General features: G+C 37.4%; 4 protein-coding genes across 7 annotated transcripts in view; 3 read left to right on the top strand and 1 right to left on the bottom strand.

The window, feature by feature from the left end:
- The window catches only part of LOC113492489 (phosphofurin acidic cluster sorting protein 1), a 130,897-nt gene extending 119,226 nt beyond the window's left edge, over positions 1–11,671 (top strand). For both annotated transcript variants that reach the window (XM_026869962.1, XM_026869963.1), the window contains 11 exons: positions 278–373; positions 2,309–2,436; positions 2,778–2,933; positions 3,276–3,484; positions 3,836–3,975; positions 4,404–4,548; positions 4,819–4,933; positions 5,343–5,543; positions 6,074–6,203; positions 6,537–6,659; positions 6,748–11,671. In XM_026869962.1, the coding sequence (XP_026725763.1) occupies positions 278–373; positions 2,309–2,436; positions 2,778–2,933; positions 3,276–3,484; positions 3,836–3,975; positions 4,404–4,548; positions 4,819–4,933; positions 5,343–5,543; positions 6,074–6,203; positions 6,537–6,659; positions 6,748–6,872 (1,568 nt within the window). In that variant the 3' untranslated portion in view covers positions 6,873–11,671. The remainder of the gene's footprint in view (positions 1–277; positions 374–2,308; positions 2,437–2,777; positions 2,934–3,275; positions 3,485–3,835; positions 3,976–4,403; positions 4,549–4,818; positions 4,934–5,342; positions 5,544–6,073; positions 6,204–6,536; positions 6,660–6,747) is intronic.
- A 551-nt stretch (positions 11,672–12,222) lies between these two features.
- Positions 12,223–13,656, bottom strand: LOC113492495 (UPF0692 protein CG33108). The gene is made up of 2 exons (XM_026869971.1): positions 12,881–13,656; positions 12,223–12,675 (listed from the first exon to the last, which is right to left on the bottom strand). Exons 1-2 carry the CDS (start codon positions 13,360–13,362, stop codon positions 12,354–12,356), a joined length of 804 nt encoding a protein of 267 aa, XP_026725772.1. The 5' UTR covers positions 13,363–13,656; the 3' UTR covers positions 12,223–12,353.
- Positions 13,657–14,442: 786 nt separating this feature from the next.
- Positions 14,443–27,869, top strand: LOC113492491 (neutral and basic amino acid transport protein rBAT). Of its 3 annotated transcripts, none has more exons than XM_026869965.1 (12): positions 14,443–14,683; positions 20,163–20,353; positions 23,186–23,361; positions 23,695–23,889; positions 24,169–24,322; positions 24,694–24,863; positions 25,140–25,342; positions 25,730–25,902; positions 26,193–26,306; positions 26,650–26,771; positions 27,186–27,326; positions 27,654–27,869. In XM_026869965.1, exons 1-12 carry the CDS (start codon positions 14,584–14,586, stop codon positions 27,751–27,753), a joined length of 1,839 nt encoding a protein of 612 aa, XP_026725766.1. In that variant the 5' UTR covers positions 14,443–14,583; the 3' UTR covers positions 27,754–27,869. The 3 variants fall into 3 exon arrangements, with proteins under 3 accessions (XP_026725766.1, XP_026725768.1, XP_026725767.1); XM_026869967.1 differs by lacking the exon at positions 14,443–14,683 and adding an exon at positions 18,953–19,070; XM_026869966.1 differs by lacking the exons at positions 14,443–14,683; positions 20,163–20,353 and adding an exon at positions 20,924–21,114.
- LOC113492497 lies at positions 14,690–16,603 on the top strand. Its single transcript, XM_026869973.1, has 2 exons — positions 14,690–15,338; positions 15,579–16,603. Exons 1-2 carry the CDS (start codon positions 15,332–15,334, stop codon positions 16,283–16,285), a joined length of 714 nt encoding a protein of 237 aa, XP_026725774.1. The 5' UTR covers positions 14,690–15,331; the 3' UTR covers positions 16,286–16,603.
- Positions 27,870–27,953: the final 84 nt, after the last annotated feature.

Here is a 27,953-nt window from a genome sequence, read left to right on the forward strand (position 1 = left end):
GCTGTGTGCATTAGATTAGTTTTTGTGTGAGGTGGAATACACGACCAGATGACACGAACTTTGTTATTGACTCTAGACTTCTAAATAACTGAGGCAATGCCATGGAATATGAAGGAAAAAAATCACTTTCCATTTGTAACTAAACAATTTAATAATATTTCACTATAAAACCTAACAAAAACCACATTACAAGTACAAAAATCAAGTTGTTATATTTAATATCAACTTGTACAAAATACTTGGTGGCGGTATTCCACGTTGCACGTGTGTGTACAAGGCGGCGCATGCGCGGTGGTCCGGCACGCGAGCGTGGCCAGCGGCGCCGAGCTCAGCGCGCTGCGGGAGCGACACGTCAGCACGCTGCCGCTCACAGGTACGCACTGGCCGCCAAGAACCATGGGGACGGACTGGGAGACACTGGATGTAGGGAACCGGGACTAATCACGTCACGTCACGTCAATGGAAACACATAAGTAGATCTACTGCATCTAGATGTAGAATGATGAGTTTTACAGTGAAGAAGACAAAATTAACACTAATCCCTTGCTTGGGTATGGAATTACAATGGGGAAACTTGGGGATCTTTTTTGATATTCTGGCTTATGTCAATTTATCTGGAACTGTCGAAGTGTATGAATAATAATAACAATACATTTTTGGACAGTCTTCCATGTTTTGAAAGGATCTAGGATAAAGGTGTCATTAACCAATGAAGTGACGTTTATTGTACTAAGAAAATGCTCGTTGAATGAACTCTATATATTTTGAATTGTATCTTACAAGTGTATCGTATCTGGCTACGCCGATCGATCGATCTACGCGGCGTAACTTAATAGAAAAGAATTATCAAATGGGAGTAATTATCTAACCATAGCATTAGTAGAAAAATGCTAGCTACTTAGAGCACCATTTACCTAAATCTAGTTGAAATAGGGTATAATTATCTCCGGAGCTAGAAAAAATATCCGATTCCGCTGTCCCTAGTCACGACTTAGGCTTTTGGAGGTTCATACTTTTAAGGTACTTTCCAATGAAGCGAAGATTTGCGTAGCTAAACCGATTAAAAAGTCTTTTATCTGTGTATAAGCCAAGCTTTATTGCCTTCTATAAGTACAAACATATCCTGATAGAAAGTTTAGACATTGGTATACATTATATCCTATAGAGACGAAGTCGTAAAATGGCATGAAAGGTTGATATGGAGTATGAAAAAGACATGTCATGTCAATGTCTGGTATTAATTATAAAGAGTAATGCGACCTTATTTGATTGAGATTGTGAATCTAACTTACCTACAATACATAAAACTTACACTCAACATTTTCTTAAGGTGATCTGCTGTAGCCAACGAAATTCAACATTTCCTCAAGTATTTTGCTCCATTATTGTGATGATTCTTCTCAATAGCAAAACCTTCTGTCCTGCATTTGTAGCCTCATTATGAGGCTAAGAACATTTTCCAAGACTTTTTGACTCCGAATGAGTGTCAACAATTTGCTCCAAAAAATAGCCTATTTCTGGAGTTATGAAACAATTTTGAATTTCGCTGACTTCCGCAACCTTAAAAATCTATTTTTATTTTAGTTCCTCGTTTCCGATCTATTTAAGTTCGTCACAATCTCTATCAATATTATTTTGATACTATTAGCAAGCTTCTGTCTGTTTTATGTTATTTACCACTCATTGCTTACCTTCACCTAACGCTACAACAAGTAGCACGATTGCATGGTTTGAAATTTTTAATTATTTTGAAACTTGATCTTTTCATACAAAACTATACAAATGTTAATAATGTTTTTCTTTCAGGAGTAGCTTATATTTTTATGTTTAGGAATCGTAGCAAAGATTTACAACTTAAAAACAACTTGGTATCCGGAAAACATTTATTTTTGTAAAATGGGTTATTCGTGAAACGGTACAAGTTACCAAAAACTCACCACTCCGCTTGTTTTGTAGAAGAGGGATCTTTGACCTGCAGAATGACAGAAATGACAAGAGAATAAAATAGGAACTGATTTTTATAAGGGTACAAAAATCATTATTTATCTTTGCTGCTCACATTAGAAATCAAACAAACTGCTGGTAAAAGTGAGACATACAGAATCCCACAATCCATAGATCTTCAATTCCTATTAGTAGACTAGCAGCAGTACTACTCACTTTATGGTGGTTTGATATTAAATATGAATATGTTACTGTCACCTTAGCACCATGTAACCGAGTTGTACCTAATAATTATGAGTCCTAACTACCTAATACTATTTCATTCGCCATGGCTTCATATGTTAACGGTACCTTATGACGTCAGAATCCGAAGTGATCCGAAGTTCGGCGGGTGACGAGAGAGCAAGCGACGGCAACAGCGATGGCGACGCGACTATCGATGCGCCCGTGTCCGGCGCCTCTGTATCTAGCTCGCCACCTAATGAGACCAAGGTGAGACTGTTTTACCGACCGGAGGACAAATGAGTCCGTCTCTTGTTATTGTGAATTTGGTTGGGATTGTTTCTTTTAGCGTAAATCCTAGTGGACTTTATTTGATAAGACTATAAGACACTAAATTCTAATTTTAGTGTGACGTAAATATTTCAGAGGAAAATATGTTTTTACTTACTTTCTATAGAATATAAGATAAGCATGCTCTTGATTTGAAGGAAAACGTAAATATATCGTTCAAAAGTAAAGAGTTTATTTTCTAACATCTAAGACAATTTGCTAACACAGCGCCATCTATTGCATTTTTTCTTACTCCTATAACAATAACCACTTTTCTACAGGACGACAAGCGGTCCCGGCTGTTCCGCAGCGCGACGAGCGGCAGTAACCTGACTCCCGGCGGCGGCGTCACGCGCAAGAAGAACTCGCTCGTGGTCGGCGCCGACCGGCCGCTGTCCGTGCACGAGCTGCCCGCGCAGAGCCCCACCACGCTAGAGGTAGGTAGACTGACACTAGCTATTATCATCCTTTGTCACGATTATATTTAAATTGTGATATTATTAAAAGGAACTGATGAAAAAGGACTTTTTGAACGGCTGTTTGACAAAAAAAGTTATATGATTTATAACTTTATGGAAAGAGAGACTTAATTGTACATAAGGCCAACTGCCTGCGCAACTTAAACTTAATAGTAATTCATTAATAACACTAGAATATTCACATTTAACATATTCCCTTTGACGCCATCTATCAACAGGTTTCCATGCCATCAAGTCTTGACAAACATCCTAGTATTATGATTTCACAACAAATTCTTACTTGAAACTTTTATGCAACAGTCTCGACGCACATGGGCGGAGCAGGTATCGCGCCTGCTGGGCGAGGAGGCCGTGGGCCCCGAGTGCGTGGGCGTGTGCGCGGGCGGCGCGGGCGGCGCGGGCGCGGCCGCGGCGGCGCTGCACGCGCTGGGCGCGCCCGCGCTGCTGGCGCCCTCTGCCGCGCCGGACCCCAGGCCGCTGCTGCATGCGCTGTACTCCAGAGCTAAGCAGTTAGTAGTATAATATTTAACGATATTTGAGGTCATGGATATTTGTAGCTGGATCTATAATTGTTGCCTAGACTATAGAGCCGTCGCTTTTTAGAATTGATCCATATTTAAGTAAAAATATGTGAGCTTAAAGTTTAACTCACAATCCATATTAAAGGAGACTATTTCAATAAATAGCCGCCCTGGGTCATGCTGATTCCTAATTTTATACCTTATTTTATGAACGTCATATGGCAGATTGCCGCTCTAGAACAAGCACTTTAATGACTCGTTAGATTCTTGTATCATCTTTAATCTACAATTAAAAGAAAATGATCTTATCTAATTACATACAACATCTACACTCTGCAGGAGTTCCCGTCGCTCCAACATCCGCGTGGCGATCTGCGGCGGAGACGCTGCCGCCAGCGCCGCGCTGCGGGCTCACGCGGAACTAGCCGCGCGACGACCACACGACGCGCCTTCCGTGCGGTTCTACATCATACCTATTGGTGAGTTATAAACATTTATCATATATGATAACGTTATTATGTTAGCTAGCTAATGAAGCTATATAAAGTCTGCCCAGATCTTACTAACTACCCAGGATTTGACCGATAATGAAATTGACTAACAACGTCATCATCAAAGCCTTTTCCCAGTCAGATAGGTAGACGCTTCTTGTACTTGGGTGGTACTTAGGAGCATCCGATTAGACTCTAATCTGACCCCAACAAAATTGGGAGAAGGCTTTGAGGATGATTTTCATTAGTCTCCCGTTCTACTTTGCTGTACGGCCGGCGGAGGGTCCTAAACTGTACCTGCGAGAAAATTTTCCCACAAAATTTTACGTTGTGGAGATAAACCAAATCCTAGCACCAATAATCTGTATGGTTCATCCCGATTCACTAAAACCTTTCAACAAATCACATTTTCGCAGGTCCCAGCGTAATAGCGCGGCACCTATCAGCGTCGGACGGCGCGTACGCCTCGTTGTTCACGAGTGACTCGTGGGCGAACATCTGCGAGCGCGCCGCCGACGGATCCGTGCCCGATGCCTCCGAGATGACGTCACGGATCGGCAGGTAAGCCGAATTATACCTTAAAGCTTGGGTTTATGGTCTAAATTGGGTTTTTTGTTAGAACAAGACAGACAAAAATTAACCTTAACATTTTCAATCATTTATCCAAGAAGCTTAATTTATCTTGAAGGCCTCGGAAAAGAGACAAAATATTGTTGCATCAAAATCAAAATATACAGACAGAATGTGGAAGAAAGACAGCTATATTTTCTACCCAATCTACACATGTATGATCTACTTACTGTACACATTTAAAGTTGTTGTCGTTTCTAGGTATTTAAACAGCATCGGTCCCGTGAACAACGTGCCGATCGGCGAAGCCATGGTCGCGTACAGAGACAAGGCCGGCGACGAGGATTCTAGTCAGACGTTTGTGCCCTTCATAGCGGTGAGTTAAACAAACGTAACTTTAGTTTAAAGAAAAAGAATTTCATCGTCGTGTCGGGGCTAGTTAAACATTCAATGAATAGGTAAAAGACACCCAGCCTCAAGACAAGTTATCGTGAACTACACAAACGCTTATGGGTATGGCTTAGTGACTTCAATTCGCACTCTAATGACCTCTAGGCATCTTAAAACTCGCTTTCGTTGAAAATCTTTTTTTGTTTTACGATATTTTCCTGTGGAAGGATTGGGGAAGGCCTTTGTCCAGCAGTGTGACACAGTGGTCTAGAAAAAAAAAGATATTTTAGACACAGATTTTTCTTGCATTCAGATAGAACGTGATTTTTTTAACTTCGTTGTCTGGACTGCTTGTAATGCCACTTCTTAAAACAAGCATTATTTGTTCGTACCAGGAGGTGCGTGTAGGCTGCAGCGAGGGCGGCGTGTCATCAGTAGAGCTGGACGAGGGCGGGTCCCCTCCCGCGCGGGCCTCGCCCCCGGCCACGCCCGCGCCGCACGCGCTTTCGGGCATGCACGTGCCCGACCTGTCCGCCGCGCCGCTGCCGCTGCTGGCACGCACCGAGCCACTAGAACTGCAGCTCGATTACTGGCTGGTATGTACGCACTAACACACATAAAAAGATCTTGATACCGTCGGTCCAAGTATGGGTGACCGTCTATGACAACAGTAGTTCCTCCCGGAAAGCACGATCAATTCATCGGCCTATCCTTTTCCCAACTATGTTGAGGTCAGCTTCCAGTCTAACTGGATTCAGCTAAGTAAGTTTGACAAAGAGCATCTGCCTTACGCCTTAGATTACCTGGGCCACACGAACTCTTAGTTAGATTGGTTTGAAGTTGGTTTCAAGCTTCTGACTACCCGTAACGACTGTCAAAGATGTATGTATAACAGCCGGGATCCACAATTTAACGTAGATTTCGAAACACGGAGAGACTTGTTACGACAAAGATGGTCCCCATCTACGGTCCAAACGCGTCAAGCGTAGCTTAACCTGTGATCGATTCACTTAATGCAGTTATAGCCTATCCACGATAAATTGTGGCTGTTATTTAAACATAATTGAAACTCTTTATGGTTTGTTGAGATCGAGAAAGTCTTAAACCCGCACTCTAATACCCCAAGGTACCAGGCCGGCAGACAGACGGCACGGACAGCAAGGTGACGGTGAAGGCGTCGTTCCGCGCGTTACACGTCACGCGACAGAACGCGCATCTGTGTATCACTTACCTCACTAAGGAGAAGAAGCAAAAGAGTAAGTACCTTTGTCTTGAAAATAAGTTATTTAAGAAAGTCAAAATAAAATTCATGAGTGCATAGATAGCCGAGTGGTTGAAGACACCACGCCAAACCCATTGTACGCGACGTCTGCCGGGTTCAAACCCCACCTAAAACAGGCATTTGAGCAACCCACGAACCCTTTTGCTGAGTTTGGGTTTCTTTGTGCATGTTTGTGACTTGAATGTTTGTGAAATATCCCGCGATACAAAGATTATATTTTTTAAATCGGATGTAGAAAACCTCACATCTCAAACAATCGTATTTTTGTTTAGATATGGGCGGCTTAAATTATATAATTTGCTTTCAGTAATGCGGTTAGGCAAAAAGAAAGAGAAGACAGGTGAAGCTGAAGTCGGTCGCGCGCAGACTGTGGATGGGGTCGCGCGACTTATATGCTCCGCAAAGAGTTCGCACAACGTGCCGCTCAAAGGTAATATGAAATAAAAAAAAACACTAAAAAGATACGTTACTTAAGTTTCCTGATTGATATGTACTAAACTGTTATTTTTTATTTGCAGTATACATTGACGGCACAGAACTGAACGGCGTGAAGTTCTTCCAGCTGTCGACGCAGTGGCAGACGCACGTCAAGACGTTCCCGGTGGCCACCTGCGGCGCGCCGCTGGCCCCGCCCGAGACCTAACCCGGCCCCGCCCCCTCCCGCTGGCCACGCCCACTCTAGTTCGTGTCCCCTCGGCTCTCTCCGGCTCCGCTCGGGATCGCGACGCTTTGCTACGAAACGAGGCTCTAATGTTCGTCGCCACGACGAATTGTAAAACGTTATTTTAAATTATTACGCTGTCGAGCTGCCATGATTATAGCGTGCGCTTTTGTTATGTACCTTGGATTCGTTTCGCGTATCAATTTGTAAATGTATTCCTGTAGCGTAGTGGCCATATAATCGCATGCTGTATGGTTTGTGTTGTTCAAGCTACATAATGAAGGCTCAAACGCGTTAACTATATCGTCATAGTCATTCATTAATTAGTTATCGTATTTAATATATAATGTAGTTGTTATCTGTGTACTCAGTATATATCGAGAAATAATGGTTCGTGACATTTCCAATACGTGTATGTTAATTAGGTTAGCGGTGAATGTAGTGTTCGCCGAAGGTGTGCGTGTTGCGGTAAGCTTTGCCGAGTTTGTATGAAATTTTACCGAATCTAAGCTTGCATGTTCGTCTAAACGTCGCCGAAGCCTGTCGTTGACTAATTGTCTTGCACCGGGATCGGCGAATCTTGTAGTATGAGCTATGGTCGGGAAGTTTGTATTTGTGAGTGTAGTAACATGTTATTCGAACGAGTATCGTCGGCACATATCAGTATAGGTTCGGTTCGAGTGTTGCGCGCGATTTTATTTTTGATCTGTGATTCGTGAATGCAGTTTTTTTAATATCGTAAGGCAATGGAAACGCGTTGTTGCAGTCATATTTTTGTGTAATTTTTATATAAGTGCAGCTAATAGTGCGGTGTTTATAATTTTGTACGTCGTAGATGTTTTCAATGAAATGTAGATTTTACATAAACGATTAAATGTTTTTAATTTTAAAAGATATTATAGAGATTATAACTAATATCTTCCTTATAAATAACCTTGCATCCTTATAAGTCTTCGATTCTTACTTTGTGACCAAGCCAAAATTTTTGATAGTTTAGTCCTGTATTGAAATTCGAAATTAATTCCGAGCCAATTTGGGAAGTTATTTTCTATTTCGGCTAGTTTAATTTTGTAGCGGTAATCAGTAGAGGGCGTTAGTAGTACACCCTGCAGGCCAACGACTGTCTCATGATATCATAGGGTTATAAACTATATTCTCAAATTTTACATATACTATGTGTAATACTTAGATATAGCTATGTGTGTAATTCAGGTAATGCGTGTGTGGAAGTATGTCGGTGTGAGCAGAGTATGGTGCAGTCTCGCATTGGAATTTCGACTTTAGTATTAGAGCTTACGGTATGTTTTTCAGTGCGAGATTTCGCCATAGAATTGGAGATTGTATGAGTGACTGAGGTTTGGCACATCTCGATATTCTGTTGTTGTTTATCGATTTTAATGAAATTTGTAATCGAATAAAAAATGTGTACCTGCAACTATCGAGATGTAGTCATTATACAGTAATATAGGACTTTCGATAATTTTGGTCTTAGAATAATTATTAAAAAATATATTCCTCAATCATTAAAAATATATTAATCAATTTTTATCTAAGAAATAACACGTTGTGTGCATACACACAAAAATAACAAACAATGTGTACGAAATTGGCTAGTAAACGATAGTTGCCAATTAAAAACACTAAAAAACGAATTAAAATTGCCAAATTAAATAAATAATAATTTGGTTTAAAACTGAGGTATCATAAAATGGTCTAAGACCAATAATATTGGGAGGACTATATCATTGTTACAAAGGGACATACCCCACAAATAATTGGACAATAGTTCGCGTATTAATAAATGTACGCTTTTTCAGAGTAATAACACTTTATTAAATGTACGCTCCTAGCATAAGACGTGTTATTATAGCATTAGGCCTGTTTACCGTTTTAAATCTAACAGTATGTCATATTCAATAATAAGTGGCTTGTACTGACATGTTCTGTGTTGCCCTATCAAAAAAATACTGCATTTTAAGGCACAACTATTAAGTGGTGCGTCTATGAACACAACTGTTGGGAGGTGAATGAAATTCAAAGAGGTTATAATGCTTGAGGTGATAAATTCATCCTTAATCAGAAAATATTATATTTCAAACAGAACGTAGGTAAGTCACCTACCCCGACTAGGCACTATATCTTACAATGCTAGCGACTTGTCCAGTAGTAATAAAATAAACGGTTACAGAAAATCTTTGATAAGTAAAGCTATCATCATTTAAATGATATTGATAACGAATAATAAAGAGCACAAGGAAAACAACCGTCTAGAACATTACCCCCCTTCTATGCAGTTGGGTAAAAAGGGTGACTAGTGGAAAAAAAACAAAATTTTACCCAAGACAAATTATAAACTGAATTAATGAATGTTTCATCTACATAATTTCAACACAGACTATGTTAGGACAAGTCAACAGTGTAAAATAACGTCAATAACAGTTATAACGGATACACAGCAATCTAACTTGGTTTAATTTTACTAAACTACTCTCTAATACTCAACTATCTCTTACTCAGCTAAGCACTTCAGTGGATTTTGTCTCTCAAAATAGATAACTATGATTTTAACATACGATGTTGCCTTTTGTCAAGTCACTGTTACTAGAAATAATTGGGTGTTCAACAGCCTGGCACCTAACAAACACTTGGCAACTAAATGTGTAGTTAACTAGCTTTAGCCTGTGGCTTCGCCCGCGTAATTGATGGTTATTGTGGCAAACAGACGTGGATTTCTCGTTCTGAAGTGTAAGCTATCCCTATCCCAGATTGAAGTCGGTCCAGCAGTTTCCTAAAACAGTTCTAGATACTAGATAGCCCAGCAGAATTAACTTTACATTGATAATATAAGCATGGACTTGACTTTTCTGCATGAATAAGTTATATTTGAGAGACATAATATATCTGTCTAGTGAAGTGTACCTCTGTACAGGCATTATAGTTTTAACGTTAAATAAATATACTACGTAGTTCCTCTTCGTCACGATCGTAATTGCTTATGTAAATTAGAGCTAAATACAATTTCAATACGAGTTATATTGCTGTGTACCCACACGCTTGTATGTTGTAATATTTTAAAGTAAATAATGAGCATCTTGTTCAAATTATTATTCTCGGGTCTAGTTATAATATGGGGGATTACTGCAACATCTTAGAGTGATTGTTAGGCATGTGGAAGCAAGACAGCGCGCTACATGAACGTAGAGCGCCGTCCCGTTTTCACAACTGCAATAATTACTTGTAAGATTGGTATTCCCTATGATCCTTATTTTGAATATTCCATCAAATGAGCGGTACAGACTATACATACCTAGTTAGACATTTTCATATTTATCCATAATAAAATATAATAATATAAATATTAGAATCTGTACACTGATTTGTCTATCAATAGATTTTTTTTTATTTTATAAGGAGACTTCATGGTGAAATATTAGTTTTACTATATTTATATTAATGTACTGTAAACTTCATAATATACCTACCAAAGTATTTTGAAACCCGTTGTAGGTCTTATGAAGTATCAAAACCAATTCAGTTGTGAAAGTGATGCGCCCTATCTATACTCCATTTGTTAAGGTACTTAAAAAAGTTTAACAATCTTGGTCTAAAAATAAATCGAAACTAAAAACAAGTATAATTTAATGCAACAATAATAACCGAATCAAATATATCACTGAAATAAATCACTCGTTTATTTGTTTTATATGTTGGTATAAAGAGATACACCAAGATTTGGATTATATAATATATTTCTTTTTACTTTTTTGAGCACCTAAATAATTGCCACTCTGTCTCTTATAATATAAAGAATAGTTCACAATCAGTTTTAAATCTCATGCTTTCTTTACTCTTTCTAATAAGTAGTAAAAGACTTTATACCAAAGTAAAAAATAAACTTCTATCTAAATTAATATTGAGCCATAAAAAGTCTCCTATGCTTGAGTTATTATAGTGGCCTAGCCAGACGAATCCATATAATGACATTATCTTATATTTAAGTATTAATCATTATTATGTTTTAATTCTTTACGTTATTTTGTCAAACATGCGACTCGGGTTGTTTTATGAAAGTTACATGTTTAATCATTATGCAGATGTATGAGAGAAATTAAGAGAAATATTGTAAAATAGCAATTGAAAAGTGAAGCGATTTCACTGTTATTCGAAATGTTTAAAATCAAAATTACTACGTTGTCTAAAATATATCCACTTGTTCTGCCAAATGCGCAGTGTAATTTCATAGACAAATCTCAGAGTTTGCATGTTAAAGATTTTTATATTGTAACATAATTATATTTAGGGTGAGGATACATTGAGCCAGAGGCGACATGGAGGACTACCACAACATCTTAAAGCAATATTGTAACAAATTGTGGAAAAGAGACGACGATGTCCTGTGACATGCCGTCTCGCTCTGACACAGCAATTATAAATTACTCTATGAGGCAGTGGACAGCCCTCTATCTAGTACACTTCCAGTTATTGACTCGGTAACGTGTAACACATGACCTCGCCCGTAAAACTATTATTTTGATCTCATTACTGCTAACTGATTGATTCATTTGGCACTTTTCTTTATAACAATGATGAGACTAAAAATTATTATTATTTATTTTCCAAATGTGCTTATAAGCAACATACGTCATCGACGATTGTAATGTATTATTTGTAAATTAATCATCACAAACTGTTTTGTCCATGTCAAATGGACAAACAGACTTTATATTAGTTTAATGGAAAGTTCATTTAAGTTGAATAAATTAGTACAAAAATATCCTACATTTTATGTTTCATTAACAATTAATTAATTCAATTCAATGCATTCTTCATAAAAATGCAAAACAGACTGTGCAATAATGTGAATGTATCTTGAAAATATAATGTTCATTTGTTTTGACTCAAGTCAATCAAAATATGATTTCATTACGATATTTTTAAGTAATGTGATGAGATTTATTATTTTATCATAATTTGCAAGTATAATTTGTATTTATTGTACAAATAAAATTTTTGCATTAAAACAAACTTGTATTTTTTTTTCAACATATTTATTTGTTCAACATTTATTAAAAATATAATATAAACTTTTTGTTAGCCTCATAAGAAAAGGTAACTATTTCAATAGTTTAACCTGATTGTTAGTTTGCTGAAAACAGATTTGATACAAGAGTCAAACAACACTCCTAACATTAACAAAACTTCATAATTTTTTTTTTTCTAGTCATCTAGCATTGTAATATTAGTTATTAAATAAACAAGAAGTTTTGTGTCAGACAAAAAAAAAAAATTAGGCACACTTGTAATAAATTGAATAATTGAGCTTCTATATATTTTTATATTCTAACAAATATGATAAATATAAAATTCATCATTTACAACTTATTGCTAATTAAATGTAATACTGCACAAGTATAGTTACTTATTTTGATGATAATTCACATTTGTGCTTATAATGACAACAGTTTAAAAACCTTCGAATATTAAAAATTGGTCCCTTAAACCATCTTTCCCTCCAATTCCTTCTTCAGGTAGTATATAGACCAGTCCATCAGCTCCTTTCTTTGGTGAGAACTCAAAGAGGTTCCTATTACTGAGGGTTAGATCTCGGAGGTCCCATACAGCTAGGTATTTGGACTTTCCATGTTTGCACAGGACAAAGACATTTTCCATGTCCATGTCATATTTTTCCCCAGGGTCTTCAGGTATTATGACTCCACAAACCAGGGTCCAGTGGGCAGTGTGGCCATTCCTCAAACATGGTGAATGATTGGCATCTGCATCATAACTGTGACTAGAGTTAAGGAATGTTGTAAATCATAAGTGTTAGATAGTGTAAAAGATAATGTTTAAACTTCTGCCTATATCAATAAAACATTTTAAAATTGAATAGCTAATTTGCATATTTCTATGAAAGTATCCAAGTGCAAAAAACTATTGCTTTATCTGTATACCATTCAGAAAATGTGTTTGTGTTTTTTTTAAAAGGATACGGAACTAACAATACAGCACCATTATTAAGTCTTTGGATAGTTTCAGGGCTAAATAAGTTTCCACATTGCAATTGACATCTAACATTTTCTATATCAAGTAAGCTGAAAACCTCCTCTGCTAGTTTGACCATTTGCTTGCAACTGAACATCTCTCCATTACTTGTATAACCTTTAAACTTTGCAATATTCAGCAATTCATCTGGTTTCACTGCTCCGTTTACTAACATGGATAGCGCAACCAGTCCACAAGTTGGACCAATTTGTGATATAGATTCAAAGTATTTATATTTGTATGTATAAGGTGGACTATTCTGACATATTCTGGATTTGATACAAGCTTCTCTAAGTTCACGATGTTCTAAGGCCCAAGCACAGGCATCGCCTAATTCGTCCATCACACGATTGGTGGATAGGGCCTTCGGTGGGGGATCAACTTCGGGCAGAGCCGGTAGCGGCGGAGGAGGCGGTGGTATTGAGCACATAATAGTATTATATTACAACAAATAGTAATAATCCCAATAAAATTACATAACAATAAACGTAAATATTAAAAAATAATCTCGATTAAACTGTACAGATTACTATTAAATATCATATTTTAAGGTGTAATATGTTGTTTCATTATATTTCGGTGTGTAAATTATAATAAATAATAAATAACAAATACTTCTGCCACTCACAGCTGTCTCAGCATTTTATTTTGACGCTTTCTGTCAGTCATGACCACAGAACATTGTATACCCTAGAGGGGTCATGACTTGCCGAAATGCATGCTGACAATAACTTTTTTTTGTTCTGTGATTCTTTTTGCAGACTCCTGATACAATTTCACGAACGCAGATAATTTTATCATAAAATAAAAATACTAATAGAATTGGAAGACGAAAAACGGGGTAGTCTGTAAAATTAAAGAACCTTAATCTTATCTCTCTCTTTATTTTAATAAAATTAGTTTATTGCAGTCATGCAATGCTAAAGCGACAAACAATAGTCATATCCCATGTTTTAATGACAAGTAATAATAAGGGTCGGTCGTCCGGTATCAAGATGGGTCGATAAAAATAAAGGGCTCGGGTCGAGTCTAGATGAGGCTAGCACAGGACCATAGAAATTGATACGAGAAAGGAGAGGCCTATGCCAAGCGGTGGGAGGATAAAGGCTGTGATGATAAATAATAGAAATAAAAAAACGTATTTTTGGGGGCTGGTTCGAGGTTGATACCTTGATCTGGAATAGCGGTAATAAATAATTTGGGAGGCCTTTTCCTAGATGTGGTGTACTATTCGGGAATCCTAAGCAAGAATATTTTGCTAAACGAAATCCACATGTTATAAGTATGATAAACATTTTAATCTTTATTCTAGCATTTCTTTTTACCGTTTCCTCATCGACTGACAACACAATTTTTACAATAAATGTTTGTCTTCACTTTATTTTTAAATCTTTCTCATGACTGAACGAATTCTCAGTTAATAATTATCTATGAGTCTTAGCAGGGCGTGTCTTTCGTCGGTCTAGGAACTCATTCGGTCACATTGGCATTACATTTTTTTCATCATTATCATTCATTCGTTTTTCTGACAGCTGGTAGCAGGGCACGGTAGTCTCTTCTGGTGAAAGTTAATTGATATAATTATAATTTATTGAAGGGAAAGGGACTTTCTTGTTATTGCAAAACCGGTTAGGCGGGCAACTAATTCATCATGTCGGAGCCGCGGAAAAATCATCTCTCCATAGATGGAGGGCAGGTGAAAGAAGACGAACACGTCGCGTCTTACAAGCCGATTCCAGAGACGGATACAGGTAAATTGATATTTAGGACCATATTATGAATATTGTATGTACCTTTTTGTTGTTTAGAAAACTTTATTCTTACAAGATTAATGCGTGATCTAAAATGCAAGTTTTATTGTGACGTCACATTCATCAAGTTCGTTTGCTAATGAAGAGCCTTGATATTAACTAGGCACTGACTGGTTTGTCTATCTCCCTTATCAATGTGGACTCGTGACGTTATCATTGAAAGGCATATGGAACAAGGTCGACAACAAACGTCAAAGCTGTCGTGAAACCCGACGAAATACAAATGCCCTTTTGCATGGTTGTGTTTTTGATGTGTCATCGTCTATTTCATTTCAGAATTAATACTGAAAACTACGTTAAATTTTATTTAAATTCATCTATTAATTTTTTTTTGGGCGAACTGTTTTTTTTTTACCGATTTTAAAGAGAAAAAATATTTTATATTGTAACCTACTTTGTCAAAGGAGGTTACATTTCCATTCGGTCGGTTTATACAGCGCTTTATCCACCGCGATAGTCAGCGCCATTTTGTTCTGTACATCGCTGGGCGCTGAATGATGCAAGATACAAGTTTGTTTGCGCCAAAACGACGAGTATTTAAATAACAAAATCGGAATTACTATAATACCAAGGACATAGAAGAAGGATATGAGTGGTAAATATTATTATAACTTTTCTCTTTAAGCTGTTTTGACAAATTGACATATCATTACATTTTTGTAGACTGGATACCTACATCCAGCACTCTCATTCACCTACACAGGATGTGTAAGTGAATGACCCGCTTGTTACAAATTGGTTAAATAACTTCAATTGGTATTGAGAACCAACTGCTTCTATAGACATAAAAAATATATGGTGCATATGTTTCATGAGTATGGTGATTTATTTCCAGCTGAACCTGTTGAGTATTTGGAGACAGAAGAAGTATATATGCAAATAAACCCTGGAGAAATTATGGAAACTGAGGGAGCTGGGGAAGAGGCAGATGACCACTGGGAACATAGCAGTATTAAAACACTCCTTAGTTTATACCTCCAAAATGTTGATAAGTTCCGGAACCCCAAAGTAAAAAAGAAAAATGTTTGGGTTGATATTTCTAATGTTGTTGGCAAAGGTCCTGATAGCTGCGATAAGAAATATCGGAACTTAAAACAGACATATGTTAGACTACTTAAAAAGAAAAAGCAAAATGAAGTTGTTGTAGTAAAATGGCCTTATTTTGAGGTATTTGAGCAGATTTACAATATCAACGGTGAATACCAGCCAGAGATACAGCAGAGAATACAAGATGGAAGTGCAGAGAGTGCAGCCCAAGCTTTATTGTCTATATCTGAACAATACCCTTCTACATATGAACCTGACCAAATACAAGATTTTGGAGAACCATCAAATGGGCAAAGTGAAGAAACTAAAAGAAAATTAAACAGAAAGCGAACAACAGACTTTAGAAAAATTACATTAGAAATGCGAAATAGGCAAAGAACAGTTGAGGAGAAGCTAGATAGACTAATAAATATTGTTCAAGAATCAAATAGTATACAGAGGGAAAGGAATAGACTGTTTCAGCAGTTTTTAGATAGTTTGAATCAAAATACTTGAAGGGTTGGTCTGCGACAGTCAGTTCTATGTCCACTTGATGATGACACACCACACTGGTCAACAGAAGTTTCTGGAATCATTCTATGAAATTTTCCAATTTCTTTTAATTAACCCAAAAATCAACTGTATCAGATTCATTCAGATGTAAATATGAAACCCTGAAGCCATACTACTTAAAAATTGTTATCTAATTTATATTATATTAAGGGATATTTTTGTGTCTGTAAAAGCAAGATTATAGAAATTTCTCAAAATCAACCATCTGTAAACAAATGAATTTGATTTATATTTTTCTATTTATAGCTTACAATCGGCATTAAATGTATTTTAAATAATCTGTGTTTTAAATATTTTGTTTAATCTCAGACTAATAAATATTATCACTGTTGTAGGTTTTTGTAAATGATTATATCAACCTTAAGATAATACACATTTGTTACTATGTCATTATTGGCCCTAATAGGCTTATCTATTACGAAAATAAACTAACTCTTTACATAGTAGTATTCTCGTATTAAACCATCACACATTTAGAAAAGTAGTTGCACTTTCATCCTTCTCTATTTGCTTAAATGCAAGTAATTTCTTAGCTCTTTTACACAAAGACTATATAGATTTATTCACCTAATAACCAATCGACGGGCCACTGTTTACCAAGTCACAGATAACTTATCCTAATGTTAGCAGAAATAATTTATTACTTATTATTATTAAAATAATTATTATACCTTGTTTTGGCGACGTCCTTGCATTTTGTTCTAGTTCCTACACCACACTTAGAGGAGATGAGGTGATTGTGATGGTGTATAATGTGAATATTGCCATTAAATTGAGTATTGTTCTTCAGTTTATAGTGACTTGAACTGATTATAATGTGTAGCTACTGTTATAAGCCTACTTTATAGTAGGCTTATTTTGTTCAATTATTTCTGGAATAGCCCACACACTTATATTTATCTGAAGTTATGTATTGTTCTGTATCCTGCCATTGGGCGTTTTTCCCTAAATGCGTCATTGCGATGTTAGGTGTAGCTACTCGCGTACTTAACTGCTAAAGTATACCTTATATCCAGTTACCCTAGTGTCTTTGCGATTTAAACTTACTAGACTTGTTCAAGTATAGGATTCTTTTACATTTTCGCAAGTTTATCTAGAAACACACTAAAAAAGCAAATTAAAAATTCAATGCCTATTAATGCATTTTTTACTTTTTCCCTTCATTTATCGGCTAGTGTACCATGTTCACTATCACTCATCTTGTTCAATTAATGTCTCTGTTTTAGTCATACCTAAACGGATTATAGATTATACGATGCCCTTTTAAAGGATAATAAGTCACGTCAACGTGGCTTAGCTTATTAAGTAAGTCGTGCGGTCTAGAAATTTCAGTTTAAAACTAAATCATTTAACTGACTTTCTCCTCTTCTTCATATTTTTTTTTGCCTTGGCCCAAAATATACAGTCCCAGTTACGTTTACAAAATACATCAGAACCCAAAGACAAATTATCAGAATTACAGACATCAAAACGAAATTAGTCTGACCCTTTTTGGGACAAACATCACAAAGGTCCTCTCTTTAGTAATTACTTTCCTCGTAATCGTAAGCTCGTTATTAACAAATGAGTTTGTTTTGCTATTTAGAGCGAAGCTATTATTCCATTAGCCGTTAACTGAGATGGAAACTCATTTGTTCTTGAGTGGGGATCTAGGCGGGTTGGTTGACTGTGCTCGGTGTTATGTGAGTGCTAGACATATAGTCCTATCTTTTTATTTGGTTAAATATCTGATACTACATTTTAAGAAGGCAGCATGATATCTTGGATATTTTAAAAGGTTTCAAATGTGTTTTACTAAAAATATTTCAGCGGATATCATTCGTTTCTTTGTTTCAAATACTCAGTATTCCTTCTCGTTCGTCATGTGAATGTCACATCAATCACATCAGTCAATGTTTTTTCCTCGTCAAACCAGCTTCAAGGCAGAAATTCCTTTTGAATCAGGTTCTCGGGACAAAAAAACTCGCATTGCCCGCTGACTTTCGGGAATTGCCGAATTAATCTTGCAACGAGACTTGTACTGGACGTTTTTTACTTTTTACTGTTAAAGAATTCTTTGTTCATTATTCTCGTAACCAGTTGATATAAGCGTTTGCCACGGGCATGGCAACAGATGAGTTCTGATTCCAAAGAGTGGCTGTACTTCTTAAAACTTTGTAAGTTTTTTAGTTCTTTTATTGTAACTTATTTAACTGTCATTTTTACGTAGTTACTAAAAACCATTTATTCAATAATTGATCAGTGCCCATAATGCTCTTAATACTATCGATATTATTCCAATATTCCTTATGATAAATTACATAGACACCCCTTTTCAAAGACCCCAAGTTCAGAAATAAAGGACAGTCATTGCGTCATAATTGTCCGTTATACCAGAACCGTTCGCATTATTTCTTTAGGGGTTGCAAACAATCGTCGACATACAATACGTGTGAGTTGTGTAAACTCGTTCCATGTCATGTGTCGTGGGAACAAGTGATGTGCGAATGGTACTGATAGGTTGACATTTTTAGCGCGACAAGGACGGATGTTGAGCTAAGAATACGTGGTATCTATTCCAGAATTTTTACCGCTAGTCCGCTACGCGGCACCGCGGTAAGCTGGATCGTTAGTTCGAGTACGGGCCTGGTTGGAGCAGGACCGTCGTGACGTAACACGGTGTGATTAAATTTGCCCTTTTTTCGTTTGATGTTGTTATAAAGTTAGTGCTAGTATAATAGATTTTCTGGTAAGTTTGTGTTTTGGAACGGTTAAAATACTTAAAATATATTTTCGTTTTAAGAAAACGAATGTGTGAGGTTCAAGTGCAATGCCTACATAATAAGGATTAGTGGCCAGTTTGGCCAAAACTGGATTAAATCATAGTATCTATGTGATTTGAAATCGTATGTTTACGTCTTAGTTGAAATAAAATAAAAAAACAAAGTAGCTTAATATATTGTGCAGGAATTACGAAGTTAGCTAACCGTAATCTAGATTATTTATAAACATATTTGCATCCAGCATCTTTCTAAGGCATCTAACCGGTAATTTATCATATACAGGGCCAATGCCCCAGCCTTCTAAACCACGGTAATCCACTCCCAACAAAGCGGTGAATGCGGCAGTCGTTCTCGGCAATCTTTTAATTTAAAATAGACGTCCCACATGCATCTACATCGCACTATTAGTGTACAAAATTAAATACATGCAGCGCTTGTGCGTATGACAGCTATTGTTTTGGCAAGTGTCGTGATTACTGCACGAAATATCGCATTTACTATATACATTAGGGTCTTTAAATCTCGGCCCTGTGTTGGTCCGAAAAACAATTCAATAATTTGGTTAATTTAGGGCTTGCTTGTCACGCATCCTGCGGTTCTGAGTTAGAATGATCGTATTCACGAAAGATATCATTAATTGCTTCTCTGTCTTAGGATTTCTCTGTGGTGCTTTGTCCCAGATTTTCTCCTCATCATGATTTCTTTCTCTAATAAGTGCATGTGAAAGCTATTTTCTCGTGACTTCGATTTCCGAGTACGCTCAATAATTATAATTAACGGTAAGCGATGCATGTGAGTCGTGTCGATGAATATGTTAATCAAACTTAGCAATAAGCTCGTGACTTCCATCTACTTATAATTGAAGACGTTAGCTTTCAGTCTTAGTATATTGCCGTATTAGAAAGGCTGATTGACTATCTGATTCCGATCTTCGTCAGAAGAGAGCCGTCAATACTTTAAAGACGTATGTTGTCCGTTTCAGATCTAATCTAGTGCACTGAATGATTTAAACCTACAGTTGTCAAAGCAATGATACTAATGAGTACATTCCTCCACAGAATTCCGTACATCGAAATCCAACCTCTCCAAGTCCAAGGAGAAGATATCTCCTGACGGCGCGGAGGAGAAGCTGCTACCCAAGGAGGAGGAAGCCAAGATCGTGACTAGAGTGGACATGGCGGACGCCAAGTACGTGGTCGAGGACCACAGGAATGGAGACGCTAAGATTGAACTCGATGCCAATAAGAGGGTGAGTTGTTGAATGTTAACAGTATGTCTATATCAGGTATGCGTTCATTCTGTGGAGTCCATTGGGGCTGACGCTGGATACAGTACTGTCCGAAAGGGTTACCGGGGTCCTGGTACACGAAAGACAAAGGAAGGACAGGAACATGGGTGGGTTTTAGTCAGTAAGAGTGTGACACTCCGTCCCGCTCAAACCAAAGTGGAATTAGTCATTCGATGATTTCCCATCCGAAAAAAGGTATCTCTTCATTGTGTGGGGTTTCTTGAATTTGAGATATTATTCTCGTACTCTTTTGTCCGCGAAAGCATTTGTTACCTTTACCAGTTCTCGGTTATTACCTTTACCACGAATTAAACCACGGAGACCGAGTAGTGTTAATCAGAACTGGTTCAGTTTTGTTGCTATGTATCGCAACTATCGTACACAGATTTGTTTATTGTATTTTACAAAAAAGGAGAGTCAATACTTAAAACATATTTTAAAAATATGAGTTTTAAAATAACCTCTAAAAAGGTAAGTAAATGCGAATAAAAGTAAACGAAATTAGGCAAGGATTCGAAGCCATCTAAAACAGTGACAATTAGACAACAATTTGTCACCGCAATCTATTGTAGTAATAAAAAATATTCAGTATGTAACAATAATATAAAAATATTCAGTAAAAGATGTACAAAAGGCTCAGTGAGGATTTGTCTTCGTATAAATTTTATTATAATCGAATATTCTATAAGAGTTCACTGCTGCTTATCGAGGAAGAAGCGCCGGTTAGCAAGCAATTTTTACCGTCAATGTAAACTCATATCACGTTTTATACCATACGAAACAGCATGCATTATACTATAATAAGAGAAATAAATATTATCTATATAAAATTTATAGAAGAAGAAAAAGTCGTCAAAATGTTTAGTACGTGTTAATAATATTGTTAAATATTGTTTTGCTTTGCAATATAGGAATAACGCTGAGTAAGGGATCGAACTAATTTGTGCTTATGAATTATTTCTTGCAATCATTATAAGTACGCTTGGTAAAATTAAAGATCATTTTAACCCATACGGCACACCAATTGGGGCTCTCACTATCGACTGGATTTCATCACTATATAAACCTGTAGCCACTGCGGCGTTTTCTTTTTTCTTCTACGTTCCTCATGCGATCTGTTCTTGGTAACAAGTCAATAACAGATCGACTACCAAAGTTTGCATAGCGAAAAACATATAAGTTATTATGATAAAACATTTCGCTTAAAGCAGAGACTGAATTCCTGAATAAAATAAAGTTCATTACGAAATAGGTATAAAAGAATAAGGTAAAGATGCCATGTTGTGTTTTCGGACAGACGATCTCTTAAAACAATTACTCTACTATTGTCTAATCTTCAACCGAGCTATTAAGATAATCTGTTTGAGCACAAGTAGGCGTGGTGGCGGGGACAAACCACTTTACTATATTGACCTTATTTTGAGGAAAGGCCTGTAAGTGTTCCTCTAGGTTTTGTATTAACCTTAAACGAACGAACTATAAAACGAAGGTATTTAAACTTTGACCCTGTGTTCTATTAATACTAGTTTAATTTTAGACTTGCTTAACATAGAGATTTTAAGCAAGTACTTATTAGTCAGAAAAAATATGTATTGTGGTTTTATTTAGAGTTGTGTTTGTTCTCCTGTCTTTGATAATGTTCTGTAGGTATTAAAACTATCGGTATTAGGCAGTCATCATCTCTTCTATTTTTCCATTTTTGCTGGTAGGAACCTTCTTCTGCGTCACGTTTATATTGCGTGATTCAACTAATACCTTGGATGTCTTCATTATTCTGTAATTATTCAATTTCTTAATCATTGACAGCCAATCGATTCTTTTATTGTAAAGTCATAAAATATGTGATTCGATATTACAGTTTAATGATTTATCTATTCGTCTATTCTATCTATTAGTCGCAGCGTGATGTTATATAGCCTATAGCCTTCCTTGATAAATGGTCTATTCAACACAAAAATAATTTTTCAGTTCGAACCAGTAGTTCCTGAGATTAGCGCGTTTAAACAAACAAACAAACTCTTCAGCTTTATATATTAGTATAGATATAGATGAGCAACATATTCTCATAACAGTACCGCCATTATATTCTCAAATTACAAAATAATAGGTTTATTTCTCAGAACAATTTCATGCAAGACATTGTCTTAGGAAATTTGTGAGTTGGTGTTAATAAAAGGAATAAATGATTTGTGCAAATGCAAAAATGGTAGAATCACGTTTTTAGAGTAGGTCTCTAAGTTACTATTGTTCATTCTCGAATAGATCGACAAGAGCTAATACAAAAGAAGATCTATTTTGTGTCTGTTTTAGTTTGTGTTTCAAGTTTCGATTGGATCTAAATGGAAACAACTCTACAATTATGACTTACGTATGTACCTCTTCTACTGTAATTATGTTTGTTTTTGTGCTTGATACCTAAAACTTCCTTATTTTCAATGCTTGAACCGATGTTGTTTGGACTCAACACATAAATGCGAGTATGATTGTATGACATTTGTTGACGAAAAAAAGAATGTTAGGGTGAACCGAGAATGCTTAAAAAAAACCTTTTTCGAGAATACTTCAAAGTGGAAGTCGTGGGAAAGCTAGTGTCGTCATCGAATTCTCATTAATAAATAAGGGACAATATTTTAGCATTATCATAAAGTTAATTAATATTAGACTAAAGCTATTTGTATTTTAGCACAGGACCGTAGAAATTCGCCTATGCCCAGCAGTGGGAGGATAAAGGCTGGGGATGATGATGAAATTTATTTTACTATTTGTATCACTAAGAGCTGATTGTTGTTCCAGCAATTCTCGGGTCTGACGAAGGAGGAGCTGTTGAAGTATGCGGACGATCCGTTCTGGGTGAACCTGCGCTGGGGCATGTTCGTGCTGTTCTGGGCGATGTGGCTGTGCATGCTGGCCGGCGCCATCACCATCATCATCAGGGCGCCCAAGTGTGCCGCGCCAGAGCCCAAGAACTGGTACGTTGATGAGCTTCTTATTAAAACTGATTAAGCGTAATAGATAGAAAATGTGCAATTTAATGATGAGGTTCCATATTATTTGTCCTTCTCTAAAAAATCAAAAGTCGATCAAGAAAGCCGTTTTTCAGGATTTTTTTAAACCTTTACAATTATGATTATTTACACTGTTCCAAAAGGTTCCTCCTATGGAAAAGACCCTGCAAGAAACTCATAATGCATGATCTCTTTCGCCTTTCATCGAATAAAATAGTTCTTAAGTTACATTCATTTTTAAATAAATGTTTTTGCACAAAAGCTACAACTAAATCTTATAATCAAACAATTGTCTAGGTTTGAGGAAGGACCGCTAGTTGACGTAGAAGAGATGAGCAGCGGCGACGTGACCCCGGAACTGCCTCTGCTGCAGAGCTTCAAGGTGCAGGGTATCTTCATAGACGTGCCGACGTATGACATACTGGATGACCCGCCCACCGTCAAGGAGAACTTCCAGGCTTTCGTTAAGAAGGCTAAGGAGTTTGGCATCAAGTGAGTTTATAGTGTCTTTTTTCAAGTTGTTTTCTTATAAAACTACTAGTAAAAATCCTCTAGTAACTCTAATGTCATACGAACTTGGCTGTAGATACTATGTCGAACAGATTCAACCCGATGTTCGTAAAGAAAAAACAATGTCGAAATTTAAGCAAGGTGTAAATGTTTAAGGTGCGATTATATCATTTTTGTTACGTTTCTTGTTTATAAAACCAAGCACAGGGAAATGTAGTTTTCGTTATCATAATTTATTTTTAACAAAATAACACGTTTCAGAGTGATTGTGGACCTGATCCCCAACTATGTGTCTCTGGACCACCCGTGGTTCTTGGGCAGTGAGAACAAGACTGAACCCTTCACCGACTACTTCGTATGGGCCGAAGGCAAGGAATTCGATGAGTCCGGCAAGAGGAAACCGCCAAACAACTGGGTTGGTGGCAAATGCTTCTAATTACTCAACAATGTTGCTTGTATAATTATATCTATTCAAAATATCAGAAGCTCCTGTTGTAATGCTGTTTCTCGAATACATTACTTTTTGTAAGAAATTATAGAAAACACTTCAGGTACATTGTTACATTTTGAAATATAAGTTATGAAATCCTTTTCCAAAAAATTCTAAATTAAAAACGATGATAGATTACAATACAACATTTTCCCTATTATCTACAACAATATTTAAAACCAATAACAAAGATTTTCAGCATAAACTGCAAGGCATATTTTTCCTTCCCTTCTTTTCCTTACTACCCTTCCTTTAATTTGTCATTAATTATTTTACTAAATATATTTTCTATGCAGGTGTCGACCCTGGACCAGTCAGCGTGGTCGTGGAGCGAGAAGCGCGGCGCTCACTACCTGCACCAGTACGGTGAGACACAGCCCGACCTCAACTTCAACAACCAGCGTGTTGTCGAGCAGTTCAACAACGTGCTTAAAGCTTGGATGGCAGCCGGCGCTGCTGGTGTCAGGTATGTATATGTTTAAGACCCTGGACTATAGGAGGACATTTAGATATAATCCTTTGGTAACAATTTCGCAACTAGAGTAATTAATATTGGAGTTTTCACGTCTGAGAAGGGCCTCTTAAAATAAACATTAAATTCTTCTTCAATTGAAATTGAAATTATATCAAAAATATTATTTTTAAAATTCAAATTAAGAAAATGTAAAATGTAAATGTTACATAGCTTATGAAAAAATAATGATTTATTGACTTAGTGGACATTAAATAATGCATTCCACAGATTACACAAAACCCGTCAGTTACTGGTGAACTCGAGCTTAGCAGACGAGAGCCCGGCGACAGGTCGCGGCAGTGCGCCGGAGTCCGACCACACGCACTACGCGTACTGGCGACACCGACACACCAGCGACCAGCCGCGGCTCGACAGCCTGCTCGCGACCTGGTCTGACATCGTCGACCAAGCCGGAGAGGCGCCTGGCACTGGTTAGTATAGCATTACCGCAGCTTATTTCTGCTTTTCAGTGTGCTAAAGCACTTAACTTATCATGTTTCTTACCCGTTTTTTATCAAATCAAAAATTTGCTTAAAGAGACCAAACTTTCAAAAATGGCTGAATTTTCTACCTATCCTGGACTATTAAATGATTCAACTTTTTACTCACGCGTATTTAGGGGGTTGCGTCTAGTTTCGGACCCAACCGGAGCTAATAATGAGCTGACGATATCTTTGACTCTCCAGTAATATAAATAATCTTCAAACTAAATTTGATTAGCAATTAGGATTAAGTTAAAGCATTATGACAATCGCGCTTACGTAATTATCGTGTCATCAAGCCGACAAACATTATTCATATTCTCTGCTGCTTCACAGGTACCACAGTATTTACCATCGCTGAAGAGGGAGGTCGTCCGGAGTTGTTCCTGTTGGAGCGCAACCTGACGAGCTTGCGGCCCGTGCAGTCCGCGCCGCTGCAGGTGGGCGAGGACGTCGCCGCAGCCGCCGCGGAGATCAACGCGCGGCTGGGACGCTGGCCCGCCATGCAGGTTGGTAGGAGATCGTACATTAGTGAAAGAAATGTTGTGTCGCAAGCTAGGCGGACGTGGCAATTTGCCCCACAGTTTCCCCCGATTAGTTTTTATGAGGCGAACCGGGGCCTTATTAGCTTTTTTTTTTGTTTTGAACGCAGAACTGCTCACTTGACTGCGGTTAATCTGATAAGTTGAAGTTTTCAAGAAAAAACTGAATGACAATCGTGTAATGATCTAGGAACGCATGAGCTATAATCCGAGTTGTATTTTCGTCCTGTATTCTAAAGTTACCGTTATTTGTCCAGTTGAAGAGTGTTCCTGAAGCGGAGCCCGAGTTGGCGTCGCTGGCGCTGCTGTTGCCGGCCGCTCCCATCCTAAACCTGCACCAGTTGGAGAAGGAGGGCAACCTCACTTCCACCGTAAGTTATTACACTAATACCTATGAATGATAGTAACGCAGTTTTTAAGTATCAAAGTGGTCACAATTTTATACTTGGAAACTTTTTTTTAAATTAAAATCATTGTCAAGTTCCATCTGATATTGCATTGGGAACTTTATTTTTCTGCTAGGTAACGGTGAACTTCATACCCCTTAAAGTCGATTATAGAAATACAAAAATTAAGTAGGTATATCAAGTTATCCCATCTTTCAAGATGGATGACACTGCATGTGGCGTGTAAATTTAAAATTGGTTCAGTTGTTTAGGAATCCATCGCGCACAACAATGTGACACGTAATTTAAATATATTATTGTTTTGCAGAGCGAGTCAGTGTCTCACGTGTCTCAGCTGCGCGAGGACGCCAGCATCCAACACGGCCACACGGCTGTGGCCGCGGTCCCGCCGCGCGACACCAGCACTGCCGCACTGCTCGCCTGTGCCAGGTGTGTTATCAAACCTACCTGTTGTATTTTCTTTAAGACGACTCCTGATGTAAAGGAATTTAATCCTTGTGTCGCGGGGGGTGTTACAAACATTCAAGTCACATACACAAAGAAACTCTGTAAGCGGGGATCAACCCACCACACGCCGTACACAGTGGGGTCAGTGGGTTTGTCGTGGTGACCTCAACCACTCGGCTATCTGTCTATACATATAGTCCCAATTCCAGACAAGTGTTTTCTATATTGGCTTGAGTAATTAAGTATTTATGTTACTTCAATTTCACTAATTAATTAGTAAACACAAAAATTTTGTATGAACTTCAGATATTCAAATCAAGCCCAAAAACGGCTTAAAACTTATTTTCATTAAATCCATTTGAATTTAATAATAACATATTTTAATACTCCGTTTAGATGGAAGTCAGGTCACACGGGCTACCTGGCGGTGTTCAACCCTTCCGCAGAGGAGTTGCGCGCTAACCTCACGTCGCTGACGTCAGTGCCCGACACCGTCACGCTGCATCACATGTCGCATGCCGTCAAGCTCTACACCAAGTGAGTATTCTACTGGACTTTCTATGGAAACCTTTAGTCTATAGACTAGTTACTTTTCTCTGAGCACTAAGGTAATGTCATCTTAAATTTAAACATTTGAGGCCCTCAGAAATACAGTCAGAGTCAGTTAAGTTGATATAACATGAAGTGTAAGCGTTTTACCATAACTGTCCCACTGTAGGGTCTGCCGGCGTTTCTTCCATTCTGTAGCTTCTTTAGACATAAACGATCAGAGAAGTTACACTTGTTATGCGTCCAGTTTAAACCTATACTACATAATCTACTATAATTATATTACAAAGACTAACTTAATGCGTATTTTTCCAGTTACACAAACAACTACGCCGAGTCTTCGGACAACGTGCTAGTGCCGCCGCGGTCCTCCGTGGTGCTCTCGTACGTGCCCAAGACATCGTCAGAAAACTAACTTGTTACAGTTGTCCCTGAACAATGTTCACGCTTCCCCGGTATATACGTGAGGGGCCATTATTTGCATTTACGTTTTTTAATGACAAATAACAAAAATATAGAATTTGCAGCATATTCTTGTGTTTTACTGCTGACATAGCTGTACCAAATAATTTGAGTAAAAATACTTTTTTTAAATAGCGAATAGGCTAAAGAAAT

Source organism: Trichoplusia ni, chromosome 4 (genome assembly GCF_003590095.1).
Source record: "Trichoplusia ni isolate ovarian cell line Hi5 chromosome 4, tn1, whole genome shotgun sequence".
In the NCBI taxonomy this organism is placed as follows: domain Eukaryota; kingdom Metazoa; phylum Arthropoda; class Insecta; order Lepidoptera; family Noctuidae; genus Trichoplusia; species Trichoplusia ni.